Source organism: Pimephales promelas, chromosome 22 (genome assembly GCF_988280905.1).
Source record: "Pimephales promelas chromosome 22, fPimPro1.hap1.1, whole genome shotgun sequence".
NCBI lineage: Eukaryota > Metazoa > Chordata > Actinopteri > Cypriniformes > Leuciscidae > Pimephales > Pimephales promelas.
Window position 1 is genome coordinate 6,645,082 of NC_142790.1, and position 18,907 is coordinate 6,663,988.

The window sequence follows — 18,907 nt, forward strand, 5'->3', positions numbered from 1 at the left end:
GTGTATGTGTGTGTGTTTGTAGGGGGAGGGGTATTAACCATTTCACTCCTGTGTGTATGGCCTGCATAAAAAATAAATGCCTTAAGCCTGGTATTTTTTTAAATAAGTTTTTTATTTTTTTATAAGTAAAGGCATATAACCAGTTTAATTGTAGTGCATTAATAGTTTTATATAATTAGTTTATTAATTAAATTAACTTGGTCCATAAACTTGATCTGAAAATTTGGTCCATAAATCAAACACACTTGCATGTAATAATATGACTTGAGTGTTAATCACATCATGTTTTCAGTTTGAATATAAAATATATAAATTATGTAAAAAAAAATAAAGTTGATCCAGCTGGAGCGCAGGCTGAGAATAGCGCTGTCATGACTGGATCAGAGATCATCAGTCATGCCTTCTCATACCTTACGCGCACACCACGCCCACTTACATCAGATCACATCAACATGTCAGCCGGAGGGATAACGAGGGTCGTCGTCGCTTTTGGATTCAAGAATTTCTTACAACAAGATGGCAAAAGAACAGCGCTTTGCAAGACATGCAACGTTAAGATCGCGGACAGTCAGATGACAACCTCCAATTTCGTCCGTCATTTGAAGAGCCATATTCTGCCCAGTAAGTGCTTGTCAATTTGTTAATGTTATCTGGTTAGCTCGTTCGTAGTTAGCTAGCTAATGTAAGTTAAAGGAGAACTCCGGCGCAAAATTACACATTGTAACCAACCGTTATCTGAGATTTGTTTTCATGACTGCCGAATGTAAATAGTTTTATCTATAAAAACAGTTTAGCCTATAAGTGACGTCCGACATTCTGCATATTGTGTTATTTTGTTAAGCCCCACTAAAGGCATAAAAAACTGTAAAGCACAATCAAGTTTTCACACTATATTCCAAGACTTCTAAAGTCATTCAATAGCTTAATGTGTGGTAAAATTAATATTTTAGTCTCTAAGTTAAAGTTAACGGAAAGTCATCTCGCCTCAGTCATTCTCCATGCATCAGCATTAGCGCGTCGCGTTCGGTTGCGACAGTAACACGACGACACTCTCTTCAAGATCAATGTTCCCAATATTATACTTTATTTGTTGATAAGGCATAAAGGTCTATGATTTGCATAAAATGACTATCTTGCTGGAGTGGAGTTTATTGCCCTTTAGAATACACTAAGCATTAGTGCTGCACGATTAATTATATCGCAGTCGTAATAGCGATCTCAAACCTATGCAATTATATAACGCAAAATGCCGCGATTTTAAATGAAATAAACAAAGTAGGGCTATTAGCGCAGCATCTCTTCTTTTTTGTCATCCTTTGACTAGTGTTACAAGATCCCCCTCTTATTGGTTCAAATGCCTTTTCGCATTTTGCACAAGAAGTGAAAAGCTGCCTGTGAGTGCCCTAGATTAGAATAGATGAGACTCGCATAATGCGCATGCACTGACCGTGTGCCAGCCCAGAATAAACAGTTCTCTTTCGAGCTTGAACGAACAATAGCACACACAATTATGCCAAAATGTGAGAGTTGTGCTATGGGGCGCGTGTGAGATCCGCGTCTCGGCAACGGGTGCTCTTAAAGGGCCAGCAGCGAATAAAGCGTTCTTTCAGTAAAGTTAAAAGAACAAAGGGAAATTAGAAAATTACTCACTGATCTTGAGTAAAGAACTTTTGTAGCTTTAATAAGGATTATTATATATATAATTTATGATTCAGGCAGCGCAGACTGTTTGATAACTTTATTCAATTTCTGTACCTGTTAAGACAGGAAGGGCACAGGTAAATATGTTTTTTATTATGGGTTTATGTGGGGATTGTTTGAAGTTCACTTAATTTAAAAGCTGTTATATATATTTTTTTAAGCCTAATAATTTTTTAAAAAGTTGATGGCTTTCAATTGATGGAATCACTGTAATGTTGGTTTGGTTGATGGTTTATTGATCATTATAGGTGTTATCAATCATTTATTGTTGTTGTTGTTGTTTTTAGTTTGAGTTGAGAAATAAACATTAATCTGTGTGTGCATTTTACTTTAGAACCAAGCAAGTTGGACTCATGAAACCATTTTATTATATCGGAGTCGCAAATCGCAATTGCAATATTGGCTCAATAATGGCAATATGACATTTTCCCAAATCGTGCAGCCCTACTAAGCATAGATTATAGATACCATCCCTTCGCTATGTTCTTTTCAATGTGAAGCGTTGCGTGCTGTGACTTGGTGTTGCTTCAAGTGCATCATTCTGCACACGGGATGCGCATGATTGCTTATAATACTTTGGGGAGACAAGGGGGCGTGGCCTAAGGGAATATCACTCGTGATGTTACCCCGCCATCGCTGATACAACCTTTAGCAGTCATGTTTTTGCTTCTTGAGAGAGAGAGAAAGTGTGTGTGTGTGTGTGTGTGTGTGTGTGTGAGCAGTGGCGGTTCTAGGCGGGGGCCTTGCGACAACAAGCTTGGACCCCCTTGTGGCCCCCCTAAATGTGGAGTCAGTGTGAAATATTTTTTTTATAGTGTGTCACGCATTGAGCATGACAGTCACTCGTTTCAGTCTTTTGTCTCACACTCCCGTCACACATTGTATTTCTCATGCGGAAAAACTATTAATAATATATTTAATATACGCAATTTCTCTGGCTGCGCCGCTCTCACGTGAGAATCAAGCGCGTCTCGCCTGGAGTTCAGCAGTCGACCCTGCTACGCATCAGCCAATCAAAAAAAGAGAAGTGCTACTTAATAGCCAATCAGAACAGGGCACTATTGTATCTGGGTAAAATTTAACGCAACAACCAATGAAAAAAAGCATATCCTGGAATTGTTCATATGATTCTGTTACAACATCTTCCGAAAGTTTCTTCACCCGTCCCACAGATGAAACTAATCACTGGAGCTCCGAACATCACTTGGAGCACGGAGTAAGTCATGATCTCCTGTTTTAATGTTACAACAAATTCACAACTTGTTTGACAAAAACTATGACAACTTGACTGATGTAAGATGAATCTTTCCCGTAGCGTAAGCTAGCTTACGCAATGCTCGTTCCCTCATCTAGAGAGAACCGAGGTTACGTTAGGTAATCGATTCGTTTCCCATTTAATTAGTATCAGTCTGTAACTTAGACAACAGTTTTACAGCCTGTTCACTGACAACACCTGCTCAGAACAAGTAGTCTAGGCCTAGTCATCTTATTACACGAATCACGATGACTGACATATTGTCACATTATAAACATCTCTCTCTCCAAATAGGCTTAATAATTTTATTAGCACTAGATAAATTAAAGTGTATTGCATAGTCGATATTATAGGTCACTTTTAAAATCATGTCATATTTTATAATTATATCCTGGCCAAGGATGCATTAATTATTGCTTCTGTCTTTCAAAGATGTCAGGAAAAAAACAATTATAAAAAAGCTCATTCACCCTGAGAGGAAAGCCCCCTAAAAAGGCCAGTTTAGAGGATAATTTGCTGATCTTTTTGCAAAAAAAAAAAAAAAAACCCACAAAAATCGTAGATTAATTTGTAAAAATTATATATATATATATATATATATATATATATATATATATACATACTGTATATTCAATGTAAAAAAATAAAATGGAAATTCAAATACAGACTGATATATGTAATGCAAATGTAAAAATATAATGCAAATGCAAATTGTTGGATAATTATAAACATGGTATTTTGCTTATTTATGCATTCAGTGCAGTGCAGAAAATGATAAGGTCTAAATGTAACTGGCCCCTCTAACAGTACAACTGGCCCCAGCTTGGCCCCCCCAGTTGAAATGGTCTAGAACCGCCACTGTGTGTGTGTGAGAGAGAGAGAGAGGAGAAATGTAACAAAGTTTAATATTGTTTGTAAACTGTGTTTGAGAGAGAGGAAGGTGTTCAGAGAGTCTGTAGGATGTTAAGCTGTTATTTGTTTTATGGACTCAATGTTGAAAATTTAAAACATTTCAAACACACTGTTGGCAGAAGTGAAAAAAAAATAATTTTATGAAGTTACAATTTTGTTTGATTCCATGGTGTATTTTACTGAACATGAGTATTTACAATGCAAATTATTGTAATTTACTGGCAAATACTTATCTTGTCTTTTCATTTTATTAAGATCAGATTCTGCATGTAAAATTAAAATAATAAGGTGACTTGACTTGCACTTGACTTAACCTACTACAAGACTTGACTTGACTTGACATAGCCTGTGACTTGACTTGACTTGCCCCCCCCCCCGCCAAAAAAAAATACTTGGGACTTACTTGAGACTTGACGGTTAAGACTTGAGACTTACTTGAGACTTGCGTGACCTGCACCCATCTCTGCTCTAAGTTTTAAGACAGTTCAAATGGAAGTTGGGAATTATGTGTTGTTTGAATAAATCTCCTAGGAGAAATACATCAAATTACAACGCATGTGTTTACCAATCACCACCATACTCGGTGTGCATGAAGTCAAGACATTGAGGATGCTCAATTCCGGACGGATTTTTGATATCTCGAACGGTTTGGCCGTGGCGAGGAAAATAATTTTATGACTAAAAAAGGACACATAAAATGTGTTAACTTTGCTCGTTTTACCTACAGTTACAAAACATGCCACATATATTGTTCTTGTCAAGCCGATCAACTTTCTAATTAACAGTAAGAAGCTCGAGTTTGGATGTGTATCTTGTCTCTATCAGTGTCTGTATGGGGAAGAGGGAGGGGGGGGGGGGTTGCTGGTGTCTGCGTTTATGTGTGTGTGTGTGTGGCTGACTGTAGATTTTTTCTGCAAGTCCTTATCTTTTTGCATAACAATTTTGTATTTTTTTAAATGACAAAATATGCATATAACCCTAATCTTTTAAATGTATAGTTTGCTTTAAATAAAAGTAAGATAAATTGGTAAACTACAAATTGGTAATTGAAGCTGAATGAATTTAAAATTAATGTGCTATATTTCAATACATTTGCTTTCCTTAATATTGTAAAACACTAACCTCATTTATATGTGTGTGTGTGTGTGTGTGTGTTTGTATGTATATATATTTTGCAAAGCCCTCACTGATGCAAGCTCTTCTGCACACTTCTCTTCGACAGTCAATGCGGAGGTTAAGTTTTTGCACGTCGTGCAGAATAACCCTCTTTATATATATATATATATATATATATATATATATATACTTAAAAAAGCGGGGGTTAAGTTTTTGCACGTCGTGCAGAATAACACTAAAGGCACCATATATATACTTAAAAGTGGGGTTGTTAGTTTTATCTACAGTTACAAAAATCGGTATATACATTGTACTCCTCAAGCCGTACAACTTTCTAATACATAGTCATTAGCTCGGACCAAGAGGAAGTCAGATATTTTGGTCTGAATATGGTGAGCCTCTCTCTGAGCCTACGTCCCTGTATGGCAAGCCCTTTTAACATTTAAAAGCTAAGTTTGCCTGTCCGGAATTAACATTGTAGATATCAACAAAGTCTTTCTGTCTAGTCGTTACACTTTGGATAGTTTGTATTATCATTTAAGATATCTGTAACATAATTGTGACTAGTCGAAATGACAGAGTATGGCAAGCCGTTTTAACATTTAATCATGAAAGGGCCAAAGCCTTCGGCACCGCCACCCGGGTGCCTTTAGGTAACTAAAGGAACCGGGGTTGCGGTGCCTCCGGCTTGGGCCCGCCATCGCTGCTCGCAGCTATATTTATCTTTTTTTTCTTTCTTTATTACATTTAACCACTGTAATATTCTGGCCTTGCAAGCAGTAGAGGGAATGCGCGTGACGTCACCGTCGGCCGGAGTGTCTGCAGTTCCTCACAGTGAGTGGCAAAAAGACTGAGCGGCTGTATATGTGTTCAGCGTGAATCCCACGAAAAACAAACACAACACACACAAATACAGTGGGAAAGAGCTTTGCGATTGACTGTAGGCCTACAACTAGATTTGACAAAACATCGGAGGTATATTTTTACAGACTGCTATAGAAAGAGGAGCAAATGGATCGCAGCAATTCACAAAAACAACGTTGACTCCAGTCAGAAAAAGGTGGATTTGCAGTTATCAATTTGTGTCAATATGCTGAATTTAGCTATAAAACCATACCCATATATTTTGTATTGTTATATACTGTACATTCACAACTCATCAATTAAATATGTATCATTGCATATTCTGCATTATAGCATTATTATTTTTTTAATAAACACTGACCAAAAAAACGTATAAAGTTTTAGGGATATATATATCGGAGCGAGTAGGACTCGGGTGTGAGAGGTTATATATATATATATATATATATATATATATATATATATATATATATATATATATATATATATATATATATATATATATATATATATATATATATATATATATATATATATATATATATATATATATATATATATATATATATATATATAACGGAGGCTAGCTAGTAGTTGCTGTGCGAGTAAACCTCACTCCCCGATCTCAATAGGCGCTCTAGCGACAACTGCTAGAGGCTGCAGTCTTTAGCCTCCTTGTTAGCGCGCCTGACTCTCATGCTGGAGACCCGGGTTCGAGGCCCGCTCGGAGCGGGTCGAATTGGACCCGGGTGTGAGGGGTTACATTGGTGCTGTGACCCAGATGAGAGTGAGGTTTAGGGTGAGTGTAATGGAGGCCAGCTAGTAGTTGCTGTGCGAGTAAACCTCACTCCCTGATCTCAATAGGTGCTCTAGCGACAGCTGCTAGAGGCTGCAGTCTTTAGCCTCCTTGTTAGTGCATCTGACTCTCATGACGGAGACCCGGGTTCGAGGCCCGCTGGGAGCGGGTCGAGTTGGACCCGGGTGTGAGGGGTTACATGTAGGCTATGTATAACACTGATATAAGTGATCACCTGGATTTAGACCTACCTATATATTTATATAAAGCGTTCACAGGCAAATTTGCTTTATGTTTAGGTCTATTGCTTTTATTTCCCGGTGTCGAAATCAGGCAAACATAAATGTCAGGCAACACGATTCCTGGCTATATGTCAATATCCATGGATCACTGGATCTTTAGTAAGTTGTAAGGAACACTATATTGAGTCCAACATTTAGTTAAAATTGATAAAATTGTTCGATTTAGCCACATTTCTGCAGTTTCCCCTATTAAATCCAGTCACGCAGCAGATCTTTTGCCACTCGGTCAGGCTGAGGGGGGTTGTTCCGGCGGGAAAGTCACGTGTCAATGCATTCCCTCTATTGATACATTGTATTGTCATGTACTGGATGAAAAGAATAAAAACTTGAATTACAAAAAAAATGTGTTAAACAAAAAGTAACCAAACACATTTCTTTCCATAAAAGTAACTAACATAATTAATATTGTTATGTATTGCTTGGTTTGTGATACAATGCCAACATTTAAATATCCTTTTACTTCCTGGTCAACTTTCAGGCTTTATGGAGATTCCTGGAGAGTGGTCGGCAATTGCAACCCACCATTCCTAAACCTAAACCTGTTAAAGGAAAACAGATTAAAACAAATTTCTCATCTGAAATTTCCTTTCATGAAATGGGAATCAGTGAAGAGGAGTGGGATAGGCTACAGAAGGCTCTGGACTGGCCCAGTCCAGATCAGGAAATCACTCGGCTGGATCAGAGCACAAGCCCAGTCCACTCAACATTCTCTATTGTGGGACTCAAGGAGAGTTACAAAGTGGGAGAAAAGATCTCTGTTACCATCACAGCCAGAGACCACAACAAGAACCTGAAAAGATATGGAGGAGATTTTTTCCAAGCAAAACTATTCAATTCAAAGCTAAAGGTGTGTTATTTTCTAATATATTTTTATATAGAAATTAAGACATTTACTGAGTTGCATTTGTCTGTTAATGGTTGATTTACAACATTTTATAAATTAAAGGTGCAGTGTGTGATTTTTAGCGACATCTAGCGGTTCGGTTGCGAGTTTGCACTAAGGGCTCAGCCCACTGCTCACCCCTCCCTATCGAACAAGCTACGGTGGCTAAAACGGGTCAAACATCTTGTCATCTGAGACAGCAGAGAATAGCCAGAGTAAGCCAAGAGTGTGTAACATTGTCAGTGTTTCTGGACCACAGTCCATTGTAAACCACATCATGGATAAAGTTTACAAAGCCACAGTCAGGTGAGGATCAAGGGTTTAAATATATAATTTAATATAATAATAGTAATCAGCTGATTGTCTCACAAACGTAACGAGCACATTTCTCCCCACATAGCAAACCCATAATACAGCGACGGAGAAGAACCACATGAAACTATGCAGCTATATATTTTTTCTAACAGGGTAGTAAAAGTTTAGCTGCCTAATATGAGCTGTTACCGTGGACAGTACTGAACTGGTTGAAGCGTAGCGTTGTTTATACTCGACACATCCGCATGAGCCCAGAGACACCATTTACTACACACAATAGGCTTTTTTCTCTGATTTTGAAAACTCTTTGCGATCAACTTAGATCTCTCCCAAGATCGACAGGCTAGCGATTCCTGTAACATACTGTTTTACGGTCAAGTAACCAGCACATTTACCCCCACATAGCAAAGCCATAACACAGTGAGGGAGAACTTACATGAAGTTACATGAAACAATCCAACTACATATTTTACACCACTCACATGTCACGGATACACCAGCTTCAGCGCCAGATTCCTACACTCCGCCCACTCGACCTGCTTCTCCGGAATTCTAATCACCTGCACCTGTCACCACCACCTGTCTGCAATCCACTCTCACTTCAGCCTCACCATAAAAGCGACTCCAGTTCCCTTCTCCAGTTGTCTGGTCTCGTCGTTGCCTACGACTACTGACTCCAAACCCTTTGAAAGATAACCTACCTGCTAACCACTTACCTTCGAAGAATCCATCCTGTGTGCTACCCGTTTCAACTCCATCCCAGTCCGCTCCATCTGTTTATCTGTCTGCTATCAGCCCTTCGCCAGTCATCATCCATCCTGCAAAAAGATAAGAGACTTTGTTATCAAGACTGATCATCATTTGCTGCATACATCTGTTAACCAGATCTTCACCTGACGTTTCCAGCTCTAAGTTATTTCAATAAACTTTCATAAACTTACCAGTCTGTGTCATTCTGTGTTTTGACATCACAAGGGAAAAGTCACTACTCGCGGTGTCTATGGCTTCTAGGTTTCTGCTGCTTTTCTTTCAAAGTAGTGACTAAACGCATTCTTTAGCACTGTTTGTTCACGTTCGGCTCGGTAGAAACATTGTCACAATATGTTGACCTTCATAGAAGACGGATGCCCGCGGTTATGTAGATATAAATGTCTCATTCTAAGGTAATAAAAACATTACTGTTTATTAAGTAAGTTCTTTATAAACCACTGAAAACATAGTTATGGATGTCATATTGCATTTCTGTTAATAGATGCTCAACATTTTCACACATTGCACCTTTAAAGTTTTATATGCTTTAAAATTGGATATACCAATAGACATTAGGTTTTTTTGCATTACACTTAACCTCTATTCTCCTTGAAGGCGAGTGTGTACGGAGAGGTTGTGGATCACTGTAATGGGACTTACTCTGTTGCTCTTCTTCTGCCTTGGGAAGGTCAGGCACAAGTTTATGTGCGTCTAGAGCACTCCAGTGAGGTTGTGCAGATTCTTAAAAAATACAGAGAGTCTTCATTCCCACGCAGCCATTATAATGGCATCTTTGAAGGGTCAGGACCCAATAAAACCAGGATCAGTGAAGCAGTACAATGTAATCTTAAATGGGGTGCAGCTGGAAGTTGGATTAAAGGCGACTGCTGCTGTGAGTATAAGGATATGAAAACAGGGACGGTGTGGCAGTGTGAGATACCAAAGAAACTTTCTTGTGACAAACTGGTTTATCACGCAAGAGGTGGTTTTGAAAGCCCATTAAATCCTTTTGAGAATCAAATTTTCACAACGTAAGTGGGAAAGGATTCAAAATTAATTACAGAGGAATTGTAAAACTAGAAAAAAACAGAAGATGTTTTTTTTTTTCTCCACAGGAAATTAACAAATGTTGCTATTACTGGAGACACACAAATCATAAATGTCCTTCCCAACACTACTGGCATCGGTATGTTCATATATCAGGACCTATATAATCTAAAATCATTGTAGTTAGTTGCAAGAGATTTAAGAAATTGCATAATTATGGCACAATCTCTTCAGGTAAATGTTTCTTTGCTTTAGGCACAATGGAGAGATGCAGATCTGGCATGACGACACCAGTTCCTGCAGGGTTTTATCTGAAAGATGTCTGGAAGTCTTTTGTGTGCAACACCCAACCATTCAGTTCTCCACAAATGGGAAATTGTCTTAAAAACAAGATTGTCTACTTGATGGGAGACTCCACCACAAGGCAGTGGTTTGAGTATTTAGAACGAAATGTGCCAGGCAAGTTGTTCATAAATGATATTGGTGTCTTTGGAAAGTTTTTTTAGAAATAAATAAAGCAAGGAGTGTAATTTCAATTTTACCTATCTTATTTAGACCTCAAAAGAATGGACCTCCACACTCCTCGTACTGGTGGACCCCTGATGGCTGTAGAGTTAAAAAATAATATCATTGTTCACTGGGGGCCACACGGTGTTCCTTTGCGATTTATTAAAATGCTCATTACTGACTTGCATTATATCAGCAATGATATTGATGAAATAGCTGGTGGTCCTCATGCAGTCGTTGTCTTTACAATATTTGCCCACTTGGTTTGTCATCCATTAACATTTTATGTGCATGAAGTGGCCAAAATCCGTCAATCTGTTGTTGCACTGCTGAGTCGTGCACCAGAGACTACCGTCATCATCAAGTCTGGAAACACTGCAGGATTAAAGGTACAACTGTTTATTTTCAAATCCTGCTCCATTTTCAATAATATTTATGTCTTGTATTTGTAATATGGTACATTTGTCTCGTAGTCTTTATATTTAAAGTCTAGAAACGCAAATATGCATGTGCTGAGGTGACATTTTCATTTTGCAATTTGAGCAACTCGTGGCCCCAAGATAGAGTTACTACTATCTTGAGGCCACGAGATAGTTATGATAATATTTTTTGACAAAGTGGGACTAGGGGGGGGGGCTCTGTATTTTGCCCCTATTAGATAGGCCTACAAGGTCAAAGTTAAAGGTCAGTTAGTGACAGGCAAAAATTTAAGTAACCTACTCTAGCACTGTTTCTGGTAGAAAATACAAACAATGCAGTTTGTCTAAACCAAGTTTATATGAATACTTATTTCTATTACTGATCTCTGTTGTTACAGAATATTTTTCAAAGTGATTGGTATACAATGCAGCTGAATACAGTGATGCATGAGATGTTCCGAGATATCAATGGAGTAATCTACTTCGATGTCTGGCAGATGACATCCTGTCACTATCTACGTGAAAATATTCATCCAGGTCCTGTTATCATTGCTAATGAAATCAACATGTTGCTCTCATATATCTGCCCTGCCTGACACAATAGAATAATATTTACCTTACTTTGTTATACCAAGGAATGCATGTACCTAAAAAAATGAGCATCTGTGAAAAAATACTTCTTGTATACATATTGTTAAAACTACCTGCTTAATGTAAGCCTGTATAATCTCAAAATTAACTAAATTAAATTCCTTATTTATTTTTAACCACACCTTTTGGTTCCAAAAACTGAGGTAACTTTGAGGGTATGTAAATAGCCAAAGCAACTTATTCTCTGAACATAACTGCTCCGGTGTTCTGCCAATTTTTGCTGCCTTGTCGAAAAATGCTACCATAGCGCGAATTGATCACAGAATGCTGATTAAAGTCGTATGAAATACAATTATAATACAATTCTAAGTTATTACTGTATAGCTACTGTTAGCTACTGTATACTGTAGACTACTGTTTTTATTTTTAAAACGGTGTGAAAAGTAAAAATTATCATAAAATATTCATCTTGACTTGTCAAAGCACCTTTCCTCATTGTAACTGAAACTTTCAGTTATTCCTTTTCAGATGGCTGACCGTACAAATATTCATATGATAGTAAGCATTTTTCAAGGGAAATTATACATTATAACAGGAAAATGTACCTTTTGTAAAAAAAACAAACAAAAAAAACAAACAAAAAAAAAAAAAACGGAGTCTGCACATGCGCATAACCGGTAAGTAGCAAATCTCGATGGGTAGCATGAATTGTCAGAACACCAGAACAGGATCTGTTCCAGGGTTAGTTTACTTCAGAGGTGTTCAGTGCATGCATACTCTATTGGTGAGACTCCTTTGGGTGTGACAGATTGTGCACAATATCATATAACAACAGTTCAATTTCTCATTAATCCAATTATCTAATCAACCAATCACATGGGAGTTGCTTCAATGCATTTAGGGGTGTGGTCCTGGTCAAGACAATCTCCTGAACTCCAAACTGAAAGTCAGAATGGGAAATAAAGATGATTTAAGCAATTTTGAGCGTGGAATGGTTGTTGTTGCTAGACAGGCCGGTCTGATTATTTCACAATCTGCTCAATTACTGGGATTTTCATGCACAACCATTTCTAGGGTTTACAAAGAATGGTGTGAAAAGGGAAAAACATACAGTATGAGGCAGTCCTGTGGGCAAAAATGCCTTGTTGGCTTTTTTCTCTATTGTTGTTTTCTGCTTGGTTAATAGTTTTGTACATTCTATCCCCTGCGAGAGTTTTGTATGTTACTTCTTGTCAATAAAAAAAAAAAAAAAAAAATGCCTTGTTGATGCTAGAGGTCAGAGGAGAATGGGCCGACTGATTCAAGCTGATAGAAGAGCAACTTTGACTGAAATAGGCACTAGTTACAACCGAGGTACAGTATGCAGCAAAGCATTTGTAAAGCCACAACACGCACAACCTTGAGGCGGATGGGCTACAACAGCAGAAGACCCCACCGGGTACCACTCATCTCCACTACAAATTGGAAAAAGAGGCTACAATTTGCAAGAGCTCACCAAAATTGGACAGTTGAAGACTCAAAAAATGTTTCCAGGTCTGATGAGTCTCGATATCTGTTGAATGTGTACATTCAAGGGTACATAAAGCATCACGCCACACAGCAAGGCTGGCCATCACAGCAGATATAGAGCAAAATTTTGCCAGCTGTTTAAACTCTCCTTTTGGTAGCCCTGCCCATGCACGTAATTTGCATGAGGGTTACGGGGGTTATGACCCCCTCAAAAATCAGATCCAGGTAATATAACCCCCCCAATATCACCCCATCATTCAGATTAAAATAAATATGAAATATTCCAAATTAATACTGTTGTTTGTTTTCTTTAGTTAATTAATTTGCCAGCAAGAAAGATAGTATCATGTTTTAAATAATCTGTAATGTCGTCCCCGTCCCCGTCCCCCCCGTCCACCGCACCGACTACTTGGTGTATTACCCAACCTGTGTTCTCTACCAAGTTTGTTCAGTATTTTGCGCAGTTGCTGGGGTGAATGGTTGGAGAAAGCTGACAGTGCATGCTAACGGATGCCAGCCAAAAAGAGGGAAAATCCTGACCAAACAGAGGTATTGCTAAATTAGCTAGCTTTGTTAGCTCAGCTTTTCTCAAAGTTTGGTGCACGGGCACGAGTGCGGCCCACTGGTGTGGAATAGAGACATGACAAGTGGGGCGCGACAAAAAGGTTTTAACATTATATTTTAAAAATGTGATGTTAATAAAATGCATATTAACAGTTAAACTTGTTTAATGAGGCTTAATGAGTAGTTGCAACGAGTTCACTACTAAAATGGCCCCCACAGTACAGTAAAATGGTTGACTAATTCCTTCCTACTTCCTTCTCTATAACAACTCATTAATTGAATTGAAAGCCTTTAATTAATTGAATCAGGTGTGCCATTTCAGGGTTAAAACAGAAACATGACCTGTCACGGGGTCCCTGCAGGAGAGGTTGAGAACCACTGGTCTAGGTGAATTTTGCCAAATGTCTCTCTCTCTCTCTCTCTCTCTCTCTCTCTTACTTTCACTTTAAAACTCCTCTCCGTTTTTGTTTGTTTATCTGTTTGTATATCTCATGTAACCTTAGTATTTGTATATTTAGTCTACCTTTATTAAATTCATCTATATTCATTGATTGGTTCATGTCTCTTGCCCATATATCGGTCACTTTAGTGTGCGATCCTGGCTACAAAGCTGTAAAAGTATAAAAGTACTATAACTTACGTTCGCAGGGTATCTTTGTGAAAACAGGAAGGTTAGCTCACGGCCAGAAATTCCCTTTCCTGTCTCTGAAATTATTTCTCTATATGAATTGATAATGATACCATGATTAACTTGCTGCACAAGCAGATCATCAGATCACAAATTAATTCACAGGGATATCGTCGGAGTAAACATATAGTAGACCTAATTGACGTATTAAAATTTAATTAGAATCCATTTTGATTAAATATTGATATAAAATTTAGATCATTTTTACCTGTCTGTAAAACGTGATCTATGCAATTAATTACCATCAATTTGTGGTTTATTGCCGAGTACACATGAATGCAGATGCAGGTAACATATCATCCTGTCTCGGGAGATTTAGTAATATGTAAGGCTGATCTGGTCCAAACCTGTATGAATAATTATTAATTATTAATTATTTTATACAAATCCCCATATCAATCAGGTCAGACTTACACTTACACTTAACTACCTATTCAGGTAAACGATACGGGCGGCAGCACACCACCACGCCTGGTTCCGTCTCAACGTGGTGCTGAATGAGGTTCGTTCGACCAGGCAGGGGCGAGAACACATCCGCAAATTCTGCTTGTAAACTTTTAACGACAGTGAGCTGAGAGGGTGAGAGGTGGTCTCCTCCGAGAGCCAGAGCGAGGGATTGGGCCTGTAGCAAATTCTCCATTGAAAGCTGCCCCAAGGTGTGGAGTTTTGCAATTCATTTGATTTTACCTGTGAAGCAGATTTGTTACGTAACATCATTAATTCGTAGTTCGCTTTCGATTCCTTACTTCCTTCGAGTCAATATGCAGCCAGTAAGACAAGTGGTCCCTGCCTAGGCACCATCAGGCCCCTCATCTGCGAGCAGCGTCATTAAAAAAAAAAAAAATGACTGGGAAAAAAGTTAAGAATTGGCTTAGCTTGATGGAGATTAAGGAGCCGAAAAAAATGCCTTTCTGGCCCCACCGGCTTCTTCGGTCCCGCCTTTGATTCATCACGACACACGTCCCAGGCTATTCCTGCCCACGCGTTCAAGCTCCCATAATGCTCTGAGTCGCCCCAGGACTGCAACGACTCAGTATGCTGTAAAGACCGTGCCCTCGACTGCTCAGCCTGCACCACAGCCAGAGTCTCAGCAGAGCGCGCAATCTGCAAAACAGCTCTTCCCGAAGCGCCAGGGACCCCAGCCTATAATAACGCTAGTCCCATGTGCCTCAGAAGTTGTCCTGATCTGCCAGGAAGGAGGAGGCTGTGTGTCTCGCTGCGTCTTGACCACCCTCCAAAAAGCCTAATTTGTGCCTTCTTGCACCCAGTTCATTTACCCAACATGTGGTTACATGAGCTGAGAGTTGCGATACTCTCAACCTCACGGGCTCATCTGAATACAGAAAATTCAGCCATGAACTCTCCGTTGCATTTCCTTATTTAGTCAGACCTTACCTGATCAGGGCTCTCAAGTTTTGAACTGAGTTCAGAGTGAGATTTTGGCGGCAGCGGCCGCAGCAAGGGTTTGGTGTGGACGGGTTTCTGATCTGATAGATTTATTTAACACATATTCTTACAAATAAAATAATATTTATTTAATTCAGCATTTCTTTGTGTGTGCGTGCGTGTGTGTGTGTGTGTGTGTGTGTGTGTGTGTGTGAGAGAGAGAGAGAGAGATAATGGTTAGTGTTGTTTATTGTAGGTGTTGGTAGCAGATTTTGAGGCCTTCAGCACAGGGGTTGGTGGCTCCCATTTGAAGCACTGGGGTTCCAGGCCAGCCATTTTTACTGTCATGATGGATGACAGGGTTCCATCTAGTGCCAAGCCATGCGATTATTGAGGTCAATATTGCGATTGTGATATGCGATTGCGATATAATAAACAAATGGTTTCATGAGCCAACTTGTTTGGTTCTAAACCAAATGCACACACAGATACAACTGACGCTTTACCTTTAACGTCAGTTAGGTGACGGGTTAGGTTTAGGGTTAGGTTTAGGTCTGGGGTAGAGTTAGGATCCCATAACCTCATCTACCGACGTTTAAGGGGGCCCTAAAAAGGCGAATATTGACGTATGGTCAAAAGACGTCCCAAAACGTCAGTTATATGACTTTTTGGGGTGAGACTGCGCTGGTAGGACATACACAGAAATTGAATAAAGTTATCAAAGAGTCTGTGCTGCATAAATTAAAAAATGATATATAGACTACTCCTTATTAAAGCTACACAAGTTCTTTAGTCAAGAGCAGTGGGTAATTTTCTGTTCCCTTTGTTCTTTCATTAACTTTACTGACTGAACACTTTATTGTTAGCTGGCCCTTTAAGAGCAGCCGCTGTGGACAGAGAGTTGGATCACACGCGCCTCATTCTCTCACATTCAGGACGTTGATCACAGGCAGAACGAAAAATGTGTTCGTTTCAAATCGGTAAAATTAAATCTGTAAAATAGACGTAACGAGTGGCACATAACGTGAAGTAACATGGCATTTTATTTTGTTTGAAATTTAACTAGTCCGGTCGGACAGCTAATTTTCACTTCTACTTGTCCTACAAAAAATCCACTTGTCGCGGACAAGCCTTAATGTCGAGCCCTGGAATAGCTGCTGAAACTAGCAGGGATTCAACCGGTTAACGTTAGATAGGCTAGCTAGTTCACATGATACTCTGGTCAAACTGTTAGCTAACATTCCAGCTGTCTGGACACATATATTCCCAGCAATGATGAGATGACTTAATATACTCATATGATGTTCTTCTCCCACGTTGATCAGTCAGTAGAAACTTTTTGCAAGATGTAAATGTAAGAGCCGCTGTCCTCTTCTGTTACTTCAGCGAGCATCCGAATGTGTCGCGCGAGCCTGTGAAAATCTTACCCAGATACCGCAATGCTATTTTCTGATTTGCTGTTCGATAGCTATATTTTTTATTTGATTAGCTGGTGCGTGGCAGGGCATTTAAAGCAGAACTAAGTAACTTTTTTTACCTTAACTGAACAGCTTTGGAGTCATTGTAATGTTAATATTACTGATTTCGTGTTGAATGGTGATCATCTCGCACCCCCCTGGTGCCTGTGAGCCGCAAAACCACCCTTGCAACTTTAGGCCGGCGGCTCGCCGGCCTCAGTGTTAGGAAGTATCGTGAGATTTCAGGTCTCGCGAGGTAACGAATTGCTTTACGGCACTATACGCGCACACGCATGCGTACACGTCCCCATCCATCCAGGAGCCGGCTAGCTATAAAAAAAAGGTAACGCTAGATATTGAATTCTTCACGTTTTCGTGATGGCTGATGTAAAAGAAGAAGAAGAAAGCTCGGAAGTGTTTATCAGAGGAACAAAGAAAGAGAAAACGGACCGGCTTTTTCAGAATAGAGAGAACTGAAAGAAAGTGAAGCCTGCAAAACCGATGCTGACCTGGCCTTCTTGCTGTTGCACTTGTAAGTATCTTTATAATAAACTGTGTTTAATGTTTGTATTTCTTGTAATTGTGACCTCGGGAGTCGGGATGTTTGCTATTGTCTGTTTTTTTTTTATTATTATGCTCGCTGTCTGTTACCGGCTTACTAGTACGTTAGATGTTAGCATTTTCATTAGCAAACAAACTTGTTTTCTGTAAGTAAGTGTTTTGTCCGTTCCTCTAGCAGGGTTTATTTGTGTTTCTCAGATCGCCTATAAATCGATATGAAATTCTACAAATTATGCATTAGTTTAGCTTGTCGTCAGCCTCAGAATTAGTAACGTTATACTGTGCTGCTGACTTGATATATAATGCATAAACCGACACGAGAGCTGCTAGCTAATAATGCAACTTTTTTATATTTATTTACCCACATTTACACAAACAGAACTATAAGTAAACGAGAAATTGCATTGCAACTTCACACATGCAACTCCATCTGTGCTAGTTTGACCTTGTGTATAAATGATATGTTGATAAAAAAATGGATACATTTTCATTTTCCTTTTTAGCTACAAGCGTTGGCAAGTGTTATCAACTCCGAGGCACCCCAGACCACCAGTACCACCGGTCTCAAGCTTCAATAATAAAATAAACAATCTTGTAATAAACAAATTAAACGTGTTTGACTTTCTTTGGTCAATCGTTACGATAGACAACTCAGATCACCAGAAAAATGATAGAAGAATGTAACGTAACATGTATTTTGATAATGCATAATCAAAGTAGCTATAGCAGTAGGCTAAACTAAAAATAAATAAATAGCGGAAATATTTCTTATAGTATTATTGATTTTTAACCATAATGTTACTGATAACGTTTGGTAACACAATAAAAATATACACTATCTCAACATTGGAATAATATTGTTCTGAGAATCATACATACCTCAGTGGACATGGCTCGGGCGTCAGTTTTGTTTGAAATGTGCTGGGGACAGAGACGCATTCGGAAGGGCATTTTCAAAAGTGCTGGGTACAATAACGCATTCATTCTTTTTTTCTCTTTCGAGTAGGTCATGTTTTGAAAGACGATGTCCTGTAGCTTCCTGATGCACATAAATAAAAATGAGCACAATGTCCGAGTATAGTGGGTATATAGAAAATATTCGCCCTTGATATGTACAGTGATGGTCCGTCCAGAGGTAGAATTCCGCACTCGAATAGTTTTTATTTCCCCCTCATCAAAACCAATAATGTTTATCAGTGGTTGAATTGATATAATGTTTATCAGTGGTTTTATATGTTTTGATGAGTGGGGAAAAATATACGAGAGAGGAATTAGAAACCATGA

At 38.9% G+C, this 18,907-nt stretch overlaps 1 protein-coding gene across 1 annotated transcript in view; it reads left to right on the forward strand.

The window, feature by feature from the left end:
* The window catches only part of LOC120475783 (NXPE family member 3), a 57,286-nt gene extending 45,231 nt beyond the window's left edge, over nucleotides 1–12,055 (forward strand). The window contains exons 3-8 of the mRNA XM_039666475.2: nucleotides 7,425–7,793; nucleotides 9,510–9,925; nucleotides 10,010–10,080; nucleotides 10,197–10,400; nucleotides 10,497–10,837; nucleotides 11,266–12,055. Coding sequence (XP_039522409.2) covers nucleotides 7,425–7,793; nucleotides 9,510–9,925; nucleotides 10,010–10,080; nucleotides 10,197–10,400; nucleotides 10,497–10,837; nucleotides 11,266–11,463 — 1,599 coding nt within the window. The 3' untranslated portion in view covers nucleotides 11,464–12,055. The remainder of the gene's footprint in view (nucleotides 1–7,424; nucleotides 7,794–9,509; nucleotides 9,926–10,009; nucleotides 10,081–10,196; nucleotides 10,401–10,496; nucleotides 10,838–11,265) is intronic.
* The last annotated feature ends 6,852 nt before the right edge of the window (nucleotides 12,056–18,907 follow it).